The sequence below is a fragment of the Mytilus californianus genome, unplaced genomic scaffold (genome assembly GCF_021869535.1).
Source record: "Mytilus californianus isolate M0D057914Y unplaced genomic scaffold, xbMytCali1.0.p SCAF_3, whole genome shotgun sequence".
Taxonomy (NCBI): domain Eukaryota; kingdom Metazoa; phylum Mollusca; class Bivalvia; order Mytilida; family Mytilidae; genus Mytilus; species Mytilus californianus.
The window spans coordinates 8,655,129-8,675,070 of record NW_026262679.1 but is presented as its reverse complement, the minus strand read 5'-3'; the positions used below and the strand labels follow the sequence as shown (position 1 = coordinate 8,675,070).

Sequence of the window (19,942 nt, the reverse complement as noted above, 5' to 3'; positions counted from 1 at the left end):
CCTTTATGACCTCCATTCGGTGTGGAAATCCACATAGATCTGTATGTGCGAATAATGGTATAGGAGGATTTTGTGATCTTAGTTCTCATTTTTTATTCACCATATGGAATGGAATGTTGTTCGGTTAATATGAAACTCATGTGGGAATGGGGACAATATATCGTTGATTTTTAATAGCTCTTCCCTAGTGACATCTTGATGAAGACTTTCTGTTTTGGTAATTTTGTTGGCAATTTGCTGCTGGTAAACTTTTCCGGAATCAAACAGAATCGTTCAGAGTTATGTCGCGTCATCTGACAAATAACACTTTAAAACATCGACACTTATTTTACAAAATGTCTAATCGAACGCAAAATTATACTTTTAATTGGCTGAAAAATATCAAAACTTAACACGTTTATAGAACAATCTGACAAGAAATCTTTTTGCTATTGCAGTGCACATAATATATAAAACCCGGAAAAATAAAATTAGAAATACGGGCATAAGTCAATAGACAAAAATGTTCACCTATAGAAGTGATATAAGGACAAATTTCAAATTTATGAATAATGCACATTTACCATGAAACGAAGGAGGATATTATACTGTTCAACGTTATAAAAAAAGAAAATATAAGAATTCACATAAGTGAATTGAGTAACAATGAATTATTACGCAAGAACATATGTTATTTCCTGATTTTCCGGTTTTCTGGGGGATTTAATTGTTGTTGTTTTTTACTATTATTTTTTATCTGTAACAGTGCAGGAGGATATTTTAAATTTCCTACTTCGCAGGGTTCTGTTTGTTAAGTTGTAAATAATATTTTTTTAATTAAAAATTAGAATAAGAAATGATTAGCTTTACTAATTAAAAACACCTCACCAGATGCGTATGATATCTCCGTCTCTACTACCCATAACTAAAGATTTTCATTAATAATTTTTAGTTAACCTATAGCTGTACAAAGGAGTCTAAAGGAATGCAGCTAGAGTATAAATCTCAATATCTGAAAACTATACCATGGCTATCTATAATTTTCACAATTATACCATGGTTTTGTTGTATCTGGACATCGAAGAAAAAAAGAAAGAAAGCAAGATCTGACCGCTGCCGGTTGAATTTTTTGACATAAGAACAACAGAGTCAGCGCGGGGCCACTAAGCTAAACTGCCCGCTTTGCACCAGCCGATATAAATGAATGCCTAGGGTGGGAATCGAACCCACGTACGCAAACTCCGTTGTCTTATACATTTAAATGCACAAAAATTTGATCCAAGAACAACAAAAAAAAGTAGTTAAAAAAATATATATAAAATGCATGTGTTAAGCCATGTATTCATGTATTTATTATACTGGAAGATATAAGTTGATTTTCGGTTATTGAGATGTATACTTTGATTGTATTCCAATAGCCTCCATTGTACAGCTATAGGTTTTAAAATTATTTGTTATACACTGCTGACATTAAGAATTTAACGAGGTTGCTTAAGTAATAATAATAATGTTGGGCCGTTAGAATTATTTCGCGTCTGGTTACTCTATATAAAGGTTGAATTTTAAGGACTATTTATAGGAAACATGTTATTTTAATCGTGAAAATTTTGAATTCCTTTTTAATTAATGTGCGACTTGAGCTTTAGATACAAATTAAAACGTGGTATGATTCATTCAAAATCTCATAAAGATTCTAGTGAAACTAGTTTCTCAGAATTATTAATTAAAATCTAAAAACATTTTGAACATTTTGATAAAATAAAATGAAATAAAAATAACCCTTTAATCTGGGATTCTAGATTATGCAGATATCTTTAAAAATATCAAAAATCTGTAGTCTCTTGCAGCTACGAAATTCATGCTTACCCTGATTTTTTATTATAGCGTTACAGTCCTACACATGCGGCTTATGTCTGTTTTTGTTTTTTGCATAGCATATCCAGAACATCTAATTCCTTCAGCATTTATTCGTCTGTAACGTTATGCGACACTAATGTAAATGTACATCCATCGCTGTCGAAGAATCTTGTCTAACTGATATTTCCGCTGTTTCAGAAGCCCATGCTTATTTTAGATAGTAGGCGGAGCATTAAGTGACTTCGTCTCGTGAGGTTATTGCTAGGGGTTTCAACAACAGCTTTATTATAATTAACATAACACTGCAAAACTATCCAAAAGATATGAAATATCTATGACTAAACCGTTATCCTAAAATTAAAAAGAGATCAACTCTTGTACATAACTATAAAGAAGAGCGAAAAGCGTCAAGTTTAATTTCAATATCTGTACTGTTCACAGTTTAATATACATATATTGAAGCTGTGTTGTATCTTAAAGTAGGTGTAACAGCAGTAGAAGATCATATCTAAAAACTCATCATGTGACTTCTATCTTCTCAAATCATAGATATTATTTTGATTACAGCTCATCATTGGGTATAAATGCCGTATAGTCAATTCCGAACTTTGCTATCTATCGAAGCGAAGTTGATAAATACAGTCAAAATAATTTACTTCACAAACGAGTTGCCGTAAAAGTAAGCATAGTATGTCGTGAGTGATTCTTGACAAGAGCTGTACACTATTAATACTATACGAACACCTATAACGACTGCATTTTAAACGACAAAAATTTTCTCATGACGTACGGTCACAAATTGTTTTCGAGTACGCCTATCACTGGTTTATATTTCTTCCAGTTTGCTTTGCACACAGTCTTAGTTCCTCGACGTTTTTCAGTAATATATGCATCAGTGTATTTAAATAAAAGGAACGAGTTGTACTGTTTCAGTTATAGATGTTTAAAGACTGCTAACCGAATTTCACTACTGTATCATTCCATTCGTTGTCTTTATAGTGTGTTTGTTTAGTATAGTTCATTGCAAATTCTTTTTCGGTTGACCAATTAAAGTAGAATTACATGGTTGAAATATATGTTAATACCGCGTGACAAATTCTTAAACTAAATATTGATTGGTTCATTCAAGCTGTGTTTTAAATTTCGTTTTTGTTTTTTATTGGCCATGGTTTTGTCTGTCTTTCATCGGCTTGTCACTTTTGGTTGCACCCTTTGGCTGTTCTTCCATTTTCAGATACCATTTATAACTTTGGAAAGGTTGATGCACCAGTAGTAAAACTCTACCGACACATCTGGTATCCAACTGTTTTGGAGTTCATGATATTCCTGTTGACTTTATTCTCTTTGTTTGCTCTATTTGTATTATTTGAATTATCAATCTGATGAATTACTATACACTCTAAGCCAAGTACCATACTTTTTAAAACACATTTTCAAATAGCTTTTTTATAAAAAAAATAATTATGCATAGAATAGATATGAACAAAATTCTAATGACGAAAAATATCAATGTAATATTCAATAGGATTACTTCGACATTATAAGTTATGTTGCAAAATACTTGTAACAGTGAGTAGTTTTATATTCACTTGCCCAAAGTTGGCGTGGCAAACTAAAAAATAAAACAAAAAACAAAAACAAAAATTGTTGGTAGTTTTGAAGTGTTTATATATATAATATACAAGTCTAAATTGAAATCAACGTTCAAACCTACGATTGCGTTGGATAAAAACCGCAATTTTTATACGTGTGCATGCAAAACAAATTTCTTGGTAGAGGGGTCTAAATACAGCACAAACAACATTTTCCAAAAGACCAAATGAGTGAAAAAGTATATTTTAACAGAACGCATTTGACTAGCAGGTCGAACAACTGATGTGCTTAAACCCTGCTGACTGCCATTGGCGATTGCCAAATAAACGGATCACAAAATGGAACAAAATAGATCTTATTATTAATTTGTTACCAAACAGAAAATAATAAACTTGCGGAAAAGATGATATACCGCAAACATGAGGTGCAAACATTTGTACACCATATCCGGATTTCGACAATTAATGTCTCTTCAGTGATGTTTGGAATCGAAACGGTATTTGGAAGGCCATATAATTTACCTCAATTTAGGATAGACTCTTGAATTTTTAAAGAGTCAAAATAGGATGAACGGATCATATAAACCCGAAGGCAAATATAATACAAGCCCAAAATAAAAAATATAAACAAGTCTAAATTGAAAACAACGTTCAAACCTATGATTGCGTTGGATAAAAACCGCAATTTTTATACGTGTGCATGCAAAACAAATTTCTTGGTAGAGGGGTCTAAATACAGCACAAACAACAGGTCCAAGGACACAGTTATCGTCCTTTGGTTTTCGTTGTCTACGAATATAGTCCCTAGTGTGAACAGTGAATAACTTGCATTTTTTTTTTATACACTTTCCCAATTTATTTCTTGATATTTTATGCATGAAATATTAAGTAAGGGGATGAAATTACATGTTAAAAAACTTTTGGTGCTGAATCTTTATGTTAAGTAGTGATTTGGTCCGGTTAAAAAAAGGTCAAAAATTAGAATGTCTGAAGCTGTCAAAATGAATTTTAGCCCTCCTTAACACAGAATTGTCAATATTTTGAGTTAGAGCTGGTAGAAGTTTGTATTATTTTGATATTTTTTGTATCAATAGTAGTACACTACACTGTAAAAAAAATTTTGAGATAGAGCAGGTGAGATTTTTTTAATTTGAATTTATTGTCTAAAAGAAATGAACTACGAAATAACTGTGTTCTCGGGCCTAAGTGGTGAATTCCGTAAATGTAGATTTTGTACTTTGGCAACTTTCCTGAATGGTTTGCTGGTTTCAATTTGTCAAACTCAATAAAAGTAAAGGATTTACATCTTTGTTTGACAGAAATTCTGTTAAAATGTCCCATTTTGGCATTATATGGCTAAAATAGGCATTTTAAAGCAGTTTCCATTTTATGCCTAAGAGCCATGCTGACTTTCTATCTGACAGCTTTTTATTTTCCTGATATTTGTGTTTCTATGCTTAAATCAAATTTGATTAACCATTTGTGAACTCTGTATCTAGAGAAAAGTAGATTATTACAGAAAAAATGTGCAGAATATTTGTATTTATGTCCCTGGTTAAACGGCTTGTTTGATGTATGTGAAATGTGAAGAGCTTTGTACATAAAATCTGTAGTCCATCACAAATATTTCACTAAGTCTGTAAAAAAAACCACTCTGCAATGATCAGTACACCCTATTCATTTCATATGCTACCATAATTTTCTTCTTTAGGATAGTAAACGGTTCAAATATATGCCAATTGAGACTAAAACTACATGCAAGTTTTCCATTGAAAAGTGAAAAACTGGTCATCAGACCATACTGTCTGCAAAAAAAAGTTGAATTCAAGAGTCCTTTTGCAATTAGACTTCTTGTATCATAACATCTTAGCATAGAAATGAGCAAAAAGTAACAAATTTCCATTTCTTATAGCCTCTGTGTGCATTTTTATATGTAAATATTGGCTACGGCCTAAATCGACTCTAAATAATTCTCAGTCTTACTTGGCCTAAGACCATTTTATACTCATGTGGTATGCTTTTTGTCACTTTTCTTTACATTTAAAGTACATTTATTATATATGGAAAAATAATGTATGGTTAAAAAACTTCAAAAACTTCAAATTGGTTGAAAAAAATGCATGTTGATGTAAGGCTTCCCTTAATTCGAAAATCTCTATTTTCAGGCACAGGCTCATATAAATTTGACTTTTGAATAGCTGTAATAAATCTGATAAATCAAATGAGTGTTCCGCTGCTTTTAATACAAATTATATTATATTCAAGAGTATTTAAAAAGCAAATTTTAGCAATATTTAAATTTTTTAGGCCAAATTCTTTACAGTTGAAAATATTTGATTGAAACGTCAAAAATAAACATCCAAATTTCAATATTAAAATGGCCCTAGTTTCTATAATATATATTCTAAGGCCATGAAACTTGGCCAACTATCTTATAATTTCCTAAGCTTAGGTCATGCAAAGTTTTATTAAAATTGGTCAAGTCTTTCTATCCTATTAGGTCCAAGGACACAGTTATCGTCCTTTGGTTTTCGTTGTCTACGAATATAGTCCCTAGTGTGAACAGTGTATAACTTGCATTTTTTTTTTATACACTTTCCCAAGTTATTTCTTGATATTTTATGCATGAAATATTAAGTAAGGGGATGAAATTACATGTTAAAAACATTTGGGTGCTGAATCTTTATGTTAAGTAGTGATTTGGTCCAGTTAAAAAAGGTCAAAAATTAGAATGTCTGAAGCTGTCAAACTGAATTTTAGCCCCCCTTAACACAGAATTGTCAATATTTTGAGTTAGAGCTGGTAGAAATTTCTATAATTTTGATATTATTTGTATCAATAGTAGTACACTACACTGTAAAAATTGTTTTGAGATAGAGCAGGTGCGATTTTTTTAATTTGAATTTATTGTCTAAAAGAAATGCACTACGAAATAACTGTGTTCTCGGGCCAACATTTTCCAAAAGACCAAATGAGTGAAAAAGTATATTTTAACAGAACGCATTTGACTAGCAGGTCGAACAACTGATGTTCTTAAACCCTGCTGACTGCCATTGGCGATTGCCAAATAAACGGATCACAAGATGGAACAAAATAGATCTTATTATTAATTAATTATCAAACAGAAAAATAATAAACTTGCGGATAAGATGATATACCGCAAACATGAGGTGCAAAAATTTGTACACCATATCCGGATTTCGACAATTAATGTCTCTTCAGTGATGTTAGGAATCAAAACGGTATTTGGAAGGCCATATAATTTACCTCAATTTAGGATAGACTCTTGAATTTTGAAAGAGTCAAAATAGGATGAACGGATCATATAAACCCGAAGGTTTATATATATAAACAAGTCTAAACCTATAGTTGCTAATTTATATTGATTCATCAATTGTTGATTAATGAACGTCTTGTTGCAAATATTTCATGTGACTGGGTATTTATACATCACAAACAACCAAAGGATACCCATAAAGGTGACTATTATTATTAGCCCCAGTGAACCTTTAGGAGATTAAAGTCATGTGACCTTTCAATTGAAAAAAAAATATTAATATGTTTAATATGCTTGAACAATTTTACTAGAGATGACCAGGATATTGACGAACGAACGTATCTCGACGAACGAACGTAATAGGACCGGAGCGGTAATTGTATGTTTACAAAACGTACTTTAAACTTAACGATGTTATTATTTGGATGGCATGTAATCATGATAATAGACAGTAACGCATAAAATATACCGATGTAAAAAGGTTTTCATAATATATTTGAAAGACGTTTTAAAATATCCGCAAGTGTTACATATCTACGACATAATGTGATTATTATTGTTGAAAGCATGATGAAATGTACATCACACATAGGATTATTCGAGTGCACCGACGACTTTCGCAATGCTCAAACAAATATTTATGCAGGATTTTGAAGATTTGAAATTATTTATAAATTATAAGATTACTGAATTACTGTTGTCGGATCTTATGTTTGTTCAATATTTTTATTGGGAGTTCAAGTTTCAAAGCCTCCCCCCACCCCGTCAAGGGTGACTGGGGAATAGTAATATAGTCATTACAGGTATTCTGCCGATCCTTTTTTTAAAGGGGATTTAAATTTACACAAGGGTCCATCAATAACGCACACGAAGACAACTTTAAAGCCTTACATGTATATAAAGTGTAATCCTATCCAGTATGCACATACTCATGGCATCCTCTGAAATCTTTTTTTTTTGGCAATTGTTGAAATACGTTTCAAAGATTTAAGTATTTCAAGTTTCATTGACTTCACGAAATACCCAGAAGGCAAATGATATGATCGATAATCAATATTATTTAAAAGAAGGTACGTCAACCTTTTTTTTTTATTTCGGAATGTTGATATACTGCCTTTCTGTTTTGCTGAGCTCACGTGGGGAAAAAGGGTATTTCTGTCCTCCCAATAATAAACCTATAGGTCTTTTTTTTTTATTAACTTTTAGAATGTAGAAACGATTTCGTCTAGTGATATACTTATTGATATAGTGTATAAAACAGTTAACATGAAATCACTGGCAAATAAGTTATTTTGTACTTATCAAAAACTTAAGCTTTTTCCCAAAATTTCCACATGAGTAGGGAACAAGCCATAGTAGTTGTAAAAATGTCACAAAATTAGTTGCCGTAAGTATGTTTAAATCAAAATTTCAAAATTATATTCTCCTTATATTATCAGATTTTACCAACATGTGATACTCTGCAAGGTGAAACGTACTTTAGATCGATCTGTACGCATGAATAGGATGATCTGGTCCAACTTCCCTAGAGTTATATCCATTTTTACTCAGAAAGTTGGACCCTTAACAGTATGCAACTCATCTAACGCGGTCTGTTGGATAAATTGAGCATATACATGTATCTGTTGTTGTTTTCGGTTTGCAATCAGAAAACGTAATGAGCATCAAAGATGCAATAGCCGAGTTGCAACTCTATTTTTATTATCAATATATCAATATACTTAACTTCAATGCCTTTTGAAGTATCAACTTTTTTTCACAAAATATTCGTAAAAAACTCTTTTGGCTACACATTATTTTTAATTTGGGCAGAGGTTCTCTGCATCCAGCCTTATTTGACTGTACTGTGGGTATAAGCCAACTAAAATAAGTGAGAAAAAAAAAACAGATTTGAAATTGATAATCAATCATATCAATTATATAAAAAGCGTCAATATCTATGCTATCATTCTTGTATTAACTCCGTAACGCATTTTAATCCCTTTTGGAACCTCATTTTCAAAGCAGAGTCTTGTTTATCGAATACACCTTTTTCTATTGTAGAAAACATTACATTATTAATCACCAATACAACGTGAGGAGTTAGCTACAGAGACAGGAAATATCTCATGTAAACTTAATGCAGACGATGCGAATTCCTTAACTTCAACAAGAGTTTTTATGTTACGATTTATGTTTTTCATGTTCTATGTATGAAAAGCAGCTCCTGTTTTGTACGATGCGTCAAGTTACGCTTTCGTACGTTCGTTCGTCAATATCCTGGTCATCTCTACTATAACACAAGTGTACTTGGTATTACTTGTAAAAGAAAGTTCTTTATCTTATCTTTAGGAAAGCACCGCTATTGAAAAGTTGTATTCCCGTTCTCTTGTTCGCAGATATCCTTTGTGTATGCATCTTAACCACGAGACCTATCAATACAAAAAGCGAACTATTTTCTTCTACAGTATTACATCAATACGCTGCGGACCTATGGTTGCTAACTTCTACGTCATTTGGTCTGTAGTTGAGAGTTGCTTAATTTGCTGTCATACCAAATCAAAATCGTCTTATTTTTATATTTGATTGAGATTTTCTTCTGGATAACTCAAATATTAAACACAATCTTTACTCCTTCTGTATTCTGTTAATGTATATCTTTTTGAACTTAGTCAGATGTAACTAAGACAAGTAACGAGAAAATCTTTACGACGAAAGAAGCATGGCAAACCATCCGACAACCAACAAGAAGAAAAAACATGACACCAATAAACCAAGCGAACAACACCATATGCACTCAATATCTTACGTTCTGCCATACAGCAATTTTCAGAATAAGCATGATACAATTTCCAAATATCTACTTGTTTTCCACACCTATTTTGTTATCAAATTGCTGTTCTTTGCATTGTCACCGAAGCTTTAAGTGCTGTTGTTTTGATTTGTTCCCATTTTTAAATACCGTCCTTGTAGAGAACATACCAAATATCGGAACTAACATTGATGTGTTTTAATAGTTTATACATGATTAAGCAGGAATTGCTAACCATTTATGAACACTTATAATTCTACAGTCGGTCGATACTTATATTTTGACATTGTACAAAGTCATGCTTTTCTTGGACTGCTCATGACGTCTTCACACTAAATCAATTTAAGGTGTACTGATTGATATTTTATCTTGGGAAAATTTTATAAATATTTCATATGAAGCTTTAGAACTTGCTTGCCTTAACTGCAAACACTTTTAGATCAGGACATTGTGTCCTTTGTCTCTCTGTTAGTTTTTTTTTTTTTTTGCTTAGTATCGATTTGATGAGTCAAACCATTTCCAACTAAATTAAGTTTTTTTTCGGGGTGCTGTTACACCACTGTTCAAGGTTATGGGAGGGTTAAGCAATCACAAATATGTTTACGCTGCAACATCTTTTATTTAGCTGTCCCATTGGTTTATTGTGGGTTTCTATCTTCCATAGCTATTTTCATTTATTGAGTTTATCATAAATCAAGGTCGGTTTTCTGCTTGATTTGGATTGATGCACATTTTGGACATACCTTGGATTTGTTACAGCTTACTACACGGTATGTGTTTGCTCATTGTTGAAGGTCATACGGTGACCCGTAGTTGTGTATGTCTTAGACATTCTGTCTCTAGTGGAAAGATGTCTCATTGGCAATACTTACACATATCATCATTGTTAAAACGACCAAACTATGTCATGTATTCCATTAAATTGAACATTTAGTTGAACATTTTTATTGTTGTAAAAATATAATTGTATTGCAGGACGTTAATCCTTGATGGATAGTAGGTCAGAATTAAAATAAATATCGCTGAGCGTTTATGTAACACATTCAAATATACGACATAATATTTTAAGAATCCGAAAGAAAACTCACGAATTGATAAGATTATGTTTCAGTAAAGATATATAAAAAAGACTTTCAGAAGTTACAAACGCTGCGAGATATTTATCTTTGAAATTGGCGAGGTGTTATTCAAGTCCACGTTGTGTTTAAAATCATATAACAAAGCAAAATAGGGTGTGAATAAATAAAATCTAACAGCAGCTTTTAAAAGGTCAAATAACGTGTGAAAAACATATGAATATGGTTTTATTTGAGTAATTCATAAAATTAACACACTCTGAAGAAGAAAACGCATTCAGAAATCCATCCAATTTCTGTTAAAACAGTTTTATATTATCATCCAATGTCCTTGTTCTCCAGGGTCGCCTTTCCAACCACGAACTGTTCCAGATGGGTCGTTTTTCATATAGACAAACCAGTCAAGCCACTTTTCTGGTGACAACATGTAATACCCATCAGAAAACCTGATTACTTTCCACTGTCCACTAGAGCCAGGATTTCCTTTCCATCCATTCAATCTACCCGCTGCTCCACTTCTCATGTACACATACCATTCGGGCCATTTCACTGAACGCAAATAGAAAGTATTGTCTACTGACGAAATCGTATCAAAGAGGAAGTATCCTTGATTGTTTAAATTTGTTGTTCCAGTTATGGAACCATACTTATCATTGCGCATAAATGCATACCAGGTTGGCCATTTTTGGGTCCGAAATTTACGAGACCTTTCCCCTAAGAATGCCAGATTCTGAAAAGCAAGTTCACATTTGCCTAAATACTTCGAAACTTCAGGCAACTCAGATGGTTTCAAGTGTACAAAGAAAATAGCTTGTTGGTATGTGGGATTCGTCAAAAATTTTAAAAATTCTTTGTCGTTCGATTTCATATTCTGAATTACGTTTTGAATGCTATTCGCTGTTGACACACTATGTCCTGCTTGTTTGACAGTGATGTACATTTTCCATAGAACGGCGGATCTAAGGACAGTCAGCTTTACAAAAAGTCGCGTGTATTCAATTGCCCGTTTGACCTGCTGCTCATCTTGGCTTTTTGAACTGTCTCTTATCTTTGATTGTATTATTCCGAGGAATTTAACTCCAGAATAGATAGGAATATGTGCAGACAGAGCAGAAAGTTCATGTTCCTGTAAATCGGTAATTCCGTCAAGGTATGCTAATGAATCGCCAAATACTTTCTCAGTACCGTATGCTTCTGCTCTAAGGTTGGAATCGTCGAACTTTCTAAGTGCTTCATCGATAGCCTTCCTAACAACCGATCCAATGTCCGTATCACCGCCACCTATTGAGCTTACCAATCCAGATATTACCGTGAAAATGCTACTTATTATCGGACCGACTTTTGGAATCAGTTCTGTAATTGATGACAGGATGTCTAATGTACCAGAGACAATTTCTGCGACATCACCACTTGTCAAAGATGGAGCTGCACTACCGACGGCGTCTATTGTTGAGGCAATCCCGTTCAATCCATCGTCATCTTTTAGATATTTTTCTATTTTCCTAGTTGTTCTTTTGCTAATTGTTGATTGGCCTTTAAACTTGATCCGATTTTTCCAAGCGATGTCTGCCATCTAGCTTCTGTCGCAATGAAAATCAACATCATCAAAATCCATAGCAGAAGAACAGAACGCTTTTGTACTTTCATGTCTGCAATTAAAAAAAAATGATTTTACTAAGCTGAAAATAAATAGATTTAGTCTGTCCGTGTACATTTTCTTAGTAGACAAGGAAAACAGTTATTAACTTTTTAGACTCAGGACAATTTAATAGCAATTCCCTGTAATCACCAACAAAGTTGGGGCACGGTAAGTCTGAGATTGCTTTGCAATTTTGTGTTGGTAGCTATCGACATACATATAGGAAATATATTGACAAAACAAGTGTTTCTGTCCCCGTTGCCATGGTCTCCTTGGATTTTCATTTTCAGGCAGTTATCATGCACACATTTTAATTAACTGAATATTGTAAGATTTGTTCGTTAAAATATAACATTTAATTAGTTAGAATAAGGATTTTGTTAGAAATGGTTTCAAATATACCCATACTTTGAAAAGATAAACTGTTCAGAACGATTATTGCTTTTATTTGGTAATAAGGTTAAATGCAAGAAGTCCAGGTCATGTTAAAAGTTCTTAGCAACGACCCTTATAGAACATAACAAAAATACTTAAAAAAACTTAAAATCACTAAACAACCGCCGAATTGTATTTTGTGTTTTTATTGACCTGGCCTACAGGGCAAATTAAGCTTTTCTGATCTCTTGCCATCCGCCATCTTCGTCTGTAAACTTGTGCAAAATTCTGATTCTCTGAAATTGCTTTGCAAATTGGAACCAAAAACTTATCATTCTTATAATAAATAAATACTATAATATAGAATAAAAATTTGATTTTGCGTTTGTGCTTGAAATGTTATTCTTTTTTTTATTGTATCAATTGAACGCAAACATACCAGCTGAATCATACAGCATCCTTGGAGGCAATCTAGCATATTTAAGCTATTTTGTATTGAAAACTTTTAAAGATAGATGGAAAATTTAATAGCAAACATTTCCAACAAGACTGTTTAATCAGCATGACCGCAATTGCCCATTGACTCAATTTAGGCGTTATGCCCTTAAATGACGACTGTTACCCATTTTTAAGTCGAATTAAAAGTAATCTTGAAACTGCAATAAATATAGAAAAATTTATATAACAAAATTTATTAGCCAGACAAGATCTACAAGAAAGTCAAATCTGGCATGAATCTTCAGTCAACTTCCCCCTTCTAATGATGATTGTATCCTTTGTGTTTTGCTAAAACTTATTATCGATAAAGAGAAACTGTACACAGCTAAAACAATCAGCAAAAACAAGATGTTGAAAAACTATAAAGCACAGAGAGCGAATTCAAACTTGAAACATCAGAGTCAGTCAGCTATATTAGATATACAGACATGTCAACATGATCAAAACCAGTTTGTCTACTCCTTTTGAGTTATTGCCCTTCAGTAAAATTTTCTCCGATTTAAGTGTTTTTAACGAGAGCAATATTAGAAAGAGTAAATTGTAAAAAGCAACAATGTTAAGCAAAATAACTTCTACAAATAAGTGAATTGACAATCGGCACATATTACCATTCAAAGTCATTTTCGCCTACTTTTGTCTTTATGGCAATTATTAAAAAAATGTTTTAGTAAAAGAGTAACTATAACAAGTAAGAATAGGCAGAAGCAAGATCTTTAAATTAATTATCATTTTTATCTCATCATGGAAGTGTTTTCTCTCATTTAAAATAACAATATTTCTTTAATATAGAAAAACATTAAGCTAAAACAAATTATGGAATCGATTAAAATGCTCGGACGGCAAATATGAAAATGAAATGACATTAATTCAACACTTTCAGAGCAGGTTAAATTTTACTCCGAGTTGTTTATCACTGAGGGTGTGGACAAAAATAGCGCAGAAAAACTTATCGGACGTATTGACAGGAAACTGACGGACGATAATAGACAAAATATAGAACGACAAATTGACGTTGATGAATTAAGAAAGACAGTTAAATATCTTAAGAAAGATAAGTCTCCGGGAAGGGATGGGGTTATATCGGAATTTTATCATATATACTGGGATCTTATCAAAACGGATTTCACTTAAGTAGTTAAGGAAGTATTTGTAGAAAATGAACTCAGTAAATCGCAATACCAGGGAATGATACTACATAAGGAAGGGGAACAAGAATTAATAAATAAAAAAACAAAAAAAAACAAAAAAAAAACGGCGGCCTTTAAGCTTGATGAATACGGATTATAAAATTATATCAAAGATGTTGACAGAGCATCTAAAACCGTTATTAGATAAAATTATTCAATCGGATCAAAACGGGTAGAAATATAAGTGATGGAAATAGACTTTTACAGGATATTATTGAATATGTAGCACATGAGGATATATAGGGATTAGCTATATTTTTAGACCAGCAGAAAGCTTTTGATAGAGTCGAATGGGGATGGCTGATAAACGTAATGGAGGGCTTCAATTTTGGTAATAATTTTTGTAGCTGGACAAAAAAGCTTTTTCAAAATGCCAGCAACGTATTAAAACAAATGGTTTTCTGTCTAAATCATTTTCAATACGCAGATCAATCAGACAAAGATGTCATTCGCGCAAATGTAGAAATACAAGGAATCAAAATACCAACGATAAACGGCCACATTGAAACTAAATCATCAATGTTTGTGGACGATGCGCAACTTTTAAAAAATCCGAACTATTGGCTGAAAAAGCCTTTGAAATGTTGGAAATATATGAAAAAGCCTCCGGTTCCAAAATAACTTCGAGAAAACAAAAGTCTTGTTTATTGTTTATTGTTTAAAGGGCAAAAAACCAAGTTTCAAAAAATATCTTGTATCAAGGATAACATAAAAGATTTAGAGCTGCCCCAAGCTTATGACATTTATAACAATAAAATATAGGATTCCTTAATTGGCAAGATAAAAAACTGTATTCACGTTTGGAAAACAAGACATTTAACTTAGAGAGGTAAAGTATTGATTATAAGAAAACAATTAATACCTATTTTGGGATACGAGGTTGCGATGAGGGGTATACCTAATGAGTGTGATAAAGATAAAACAACTCAATTTCCTGGGATTTTGTTTTGGGCTCTAAAGTCAGCCTTGTCGACAGAAAAATATGTTGTCTAGATAAAAGCTTCGGGGGTATCAAAATGATCAGTTTCGAAAGTTTCATGAAAAGCAAACATGTAGAATTAATTTTTAGAATTTTAGAAAGTACAACACAAAGATGGAATGCAATTGCCAAATACTGGCTAACACACTTTGACAAAAAATTTGATATTGAATATTTTATATGTACCTGTAAAGATCTAAATGGAATTAACATTAACTATATATGCCAAATTTGTACTAAAAGATGGTTACTACATGGTATGAACTTAATAGTAAAATGACCGATTTTTAACAAAATAGCATTCTTGAATATAATATATTTTGTAACAACAATACAAAATGGTAAGGGAAACATTTGCTCTTCCCTTCCTTTACCAAGAGTCATATCGCCAAAATAAAAGATGTTTGGAATATCTGTACGGAAACCTTTCATAGTAATAAAATAATATTTGATTAACTAATAGATAAACGTAATTGGACATGCGAATACAATATAATAAAGAAATCAATCCCCACTGATTGGATTAAGGAATTAAGAAGCGCCATTCCTAATCCAACTAATTTGAAGCACATAAAAATCCAGAATAACAACATTCAAAATCATGATTTGGAAAAAACATGCATTCCAAAAAAAATATTCAATTAAAATGATTACAAAAAAAAAATAAAATATGTACTAGTGCAAAATGTGAAATTATATGAATAGAACATTTAGAACGGAACAAGACTTGCAATCAGTCTGAAAGAAGCTTCACAAGCTGCCTGTATCAAACAATATTTTCCAATTCCAATGGAAATCACTACATTGTATACATTATACTGAATTTAAATTGAATAAATTCGAAAGTCCGATGGCCTATGTAACTTATGTGGCAAATGTTTTGAAACCCAAGATCATTTATTCTATTATGGTTATAAAATTCAAAACGTCATTGAAGAAATAAAAATATTGCTATCTCTGTGCATAGATATACCGCTAAACTTTGATTCCAAAACATGATTATTTGATATAATCAAGATCTTCATAAAACGGAAATAAATATTGGAAATTTTATAGTGTTCTCGGCAAAATTTAGTATTTGGAAAGGTCGAAACGACATTTAATTCAACAAAACAGCATTTAATGAAACATCTATCCTCCTTATTTTTAAGAACGTTACGAATGATTTTATCAAAATGATCGCTTAATCAAAAAAAAAAAAAACACACTTATTCGAAATAGACAAACTTGACCGTTTATCTCAAATATTTTAATTACTATTAATAGTCGGATTTGCTTATTTTTTCCTTATTATTTGCTCTTTTGTAGATATATATACATTTTTATGAAATCGCTTATGCCTCGGTTTTATAGTTATAGTTATCATTTGAATACAAAAGGCACACTTTGAACAAATGTATAGATTACACATTCATTTACCAACAATCGTCATTATTTATATAAGTTAATTCTATATTTTATATTTTAAACATATTTATATTACATACTTCATAATTGTATTACCTTGTTTGTAATAGTATTTTACTCACCACAAATTGTGTTTCTTTATAAGTGCACATACATTTACTTCACAAATATTCCTTCATCTAAAATTCTAAAGTGTTTATATACTTTATTACCTAAAGCTTCAAGCAGGTGTCCTGTCGCTGTCAATATCTAAGAGGCATTTAACCTGGAACACAATTTAGATAACAAAAGATTTCATAATTCATTGTACAATATAAATCTTCCTCTTATACACAATAAAACAAAATATTTCTTTTGATAAACACATTATAAGACTTTTATGCGCATAGTATCGAAATACAATAAGCATTTTGATAAAATAATGGTCTCTTTGAAAATAGAATTAGTTTGCAGTCTTTGATATTTCAAAAAAAATGGAGGAATAGACAACCTGGAACCAAGAGTCTACATTATTCATGTAGGTCCCAGGTGCGACAAATTGTCATTTAATAGATAAATAAATAAATAAAATTTATATTATGTGTAAATAATGATATAATGGGCTATAAAACTAGAAGCCTGTACTATCATCCAAATGTGGTGTTTATTAATCTAAACAAAAGATATTAATCAATCATATAAATTGTAATGCAAATACGCATATATATAGTATAGAATCATTATATTAAACAATAAATGATGATAAATTCAAATACCACATCACCTGTGTGAATATTTTGTACAAACATTTTTTAGTCTAGGGATTATAAACAAACAAACACTATATACAGCTACATTTGTATCAACCATACACACAAGTAAAGTCACTATCTGTTGCTCCTTAAACAAATTACCGAATCGTTTATTGACTGTTAATCAAAATAAGAATACGGGCTGGCAGGGCGGAAGCGAAAGGTTAAAAGAAAGGAATTAAAGATGAGTGGCGCCACTTAGTTTTCACAACAATTATAATAGATAGAAGTCACTTTATTTTCTGCTGCCATGTTAATTAGAAAACAAAATTGAAATAGTTAGAAATGAGTTTTGGATATTGGCTCTCAGTGATGAGCAAAATTTCTGTGCAAAATTAAGCAAGGGTTTGTGTTCATTAATACTATTTCGAAAATTCCAGAATCATAGAGTACCCTTAAAAAATGCCATTTTTCTATCAAAAAAGCTGCGGCACCATATGTGTTTTGCAGTTTTTATCGTTTTAAACACAGCAAAACAGTTGAAATGGGCTGGTCAATGCCCCCCCCCCCCCCCCTCAACCCTCCTCCCCAGTTTTCTGCAAATGGGGGAACCTGTGAAGAAAATCATTTCAAATGATGAACTAATGTATTTTCAATCAAAAAATTCGAACGTAAGCAGGACAGGCATATAGTAATAGACTAATGCACAGATTCCGATTTGATTTCAGTATATGTCAGTATAGCGAAATAACGGTTTCTGACGCATCGCTGTATTTTTCGAGATATTGTAGAAATTGAATTGTAAATAAAGTTACTCAGTAGAAAACTGTATCAGAAGAAAAATTGTTGGCAACCGTGAATCTATAGTCTTTATGAAATTTTTACTGTTTGTTTTATTTTTCTGTTTAAGTGATAGGATTCATTAAGTCGCTGTAAGAACAAAAAATTTGTCAAGGACTCTGTCTTTGAATATTTATGGTACAATCAAAAACCTGATAATAAATTGTTCAAATAAGGCCTTCGAAAATAGTGGAATTAATTACTTTTGGAGTGTCAAGAACTCGTTGGAAGTACTTGATAAATTGCATGCATATATTGGTGATTTTGAATCTGTTCAAAGTTTTGATTTTTCTACCCTATATACCACATTGCCTCACATTCTCATTAAGAAAAAATTCACACACCTAATTAAATGGGCATTTAAAAAGTCAGAATGTGAATATATATGTTCAAACTCTTTTAGGTCATTTTTTAGTAGCAATAAACAAAAAAACTATGTCAATTGGACATGCTTTGATACTATATATGCCCTTGAATTTTTACTAGATAACATTTTTGTTCGCTTTGGAGATTCCGTATATCGTCAGGTTATCGGAATTCCAATGGGGACTAACTGTGCACCACTTATTGCGGACCTTTTTTTGTATTGCTATGAGTTACAATTTATGACAAAAATCAGTAAAGACCCATCGAAACAACATCTGATACACAAATTTAATAATACTTTTAGATATTTGGATGATATTTTGGCTCTCAATAATGACGACTTCAGTATGTATACTAAAGAAATTTATCCTGTTGAACTTACTTTAAATAAAGCTAATACTAACAATGACCACTGCCCTTTCCTCGATCTTGATATCTATATCATTAACGGAAAGCTTAATACTAAAATATATGATAAAAGAGATGATTTTTCATTTCCTATCGTTAATTATCCATTTTTAGATGGTGACGATCCCTTGTCACCATCTTACGGTGTTTATATATCTCAACTTGTACGATTCGCTCGTGTATGTAACAATGTTTTAGATTTTAACGAGAGAAATGTATGTATTACTGAAAAATTATTACACCAGGGTTTTCGATATCACAAACTAGTCAAAACATTTACTAAATTTTATCATCGGTATAAGGACATCATTCGTAAATATAGCTCAACATGCAGACTTCTTATACGTTCAGGTATTTCACATCCAATTTTTTATGGAAATATTCTTTATAAAGCACAAAAATGTCAGTATTCACCTCTGAAACTAACAAAACCTTTAAATAGACTTATTAAGAAGGGATATAGTTACGATACTGTTGTCAGGTCATTAAAGATTGCATATTTTGGCGTTGATATTGATTCACTTATAGGGTCTTTGCATCTGCACTAAACACATTTATTTAAAAACCAGTTGTTGGCATGACACGGGTTATGTTCTTCTCATATATGTTATGATGGTATGATACTAAACCCCTAACGGGAAGGATTGTGCCTGATATTCATATGATGAAGACATAATCTTTCAATCAGTTTAATTGAAGTCTGGAGCTGGCATGTCAGTTAACTGCTAGTAGTCTGTTGTTATTTATGTATTATTGTCATTTTGTTTATTTTCTTTGGTTACATCTTCTGACATCAGACTCGGACTTCTCTTGAACTGAATTTTAATGTGCGTATTGTTATGCGTTTACTTTTCTACATTGGCTAGAGGTATAGGGGGAGGGTTGAGATCTCATAAACATGTTTAACCCCGCCGCATTTTTGCGCCTGTCCCAAGTCAGG

The 19,942-nt window shown here is 31.9% G+C and overlaps 2 protein-coding genes across 9 annotated transcripts in view; both read right to left on the bottom strand.

The window, feature by feature from the left end:
- LOC127733915 (toxin CfTX-A-like) overlaps nucleotides 1-16,935 on the bottom strand; it is a 105,978-nt gene extending 89,043 nt beyond the window's left edge. For 2 of the 4 annotated variants that reach the window (XM_052243383.1, XM_052243380.1), the window contains exon 1: nucleotides 16,780-16,930. The gene's annotated coding sequence lies outside the window, so the exon portion shown is untranslated. Of the gene's footprint in view, nucleotides 1-16,753 lie in introns of all 4 variants that reach the window. The other 2 variants (XM_052243388.1, XM_052243386.1) reach the window with 2 other exon arrangements.
- LOC127733912 (toxin CfTX-A-like) overlaps nucleotides 10,784-19,942 on the bottom strand; it is a 179,763-nt gene continuing 170,604 nt past the window's right edge. For all 5 annotated transcript variants that reach the window (XM_052243376.1, XM_052243378.1, XM_052243375.1 and 2 more), the window contains exon 2: nucleotides 10,784-12,221. In XM_052243376.1, coding sequence (XP_052099336.1) covers nucleotides 10,883-12,145 — 1,263 coding nt within the window. In that variant the 5' untranslated portion in view covers nucleotides 12,146-12,221 and the 3' untranslated portion in view covers nucleotides 10,784-10,882. The remainder of the gene's footprint in view (nucleotides 12,222-19,942) is intronic.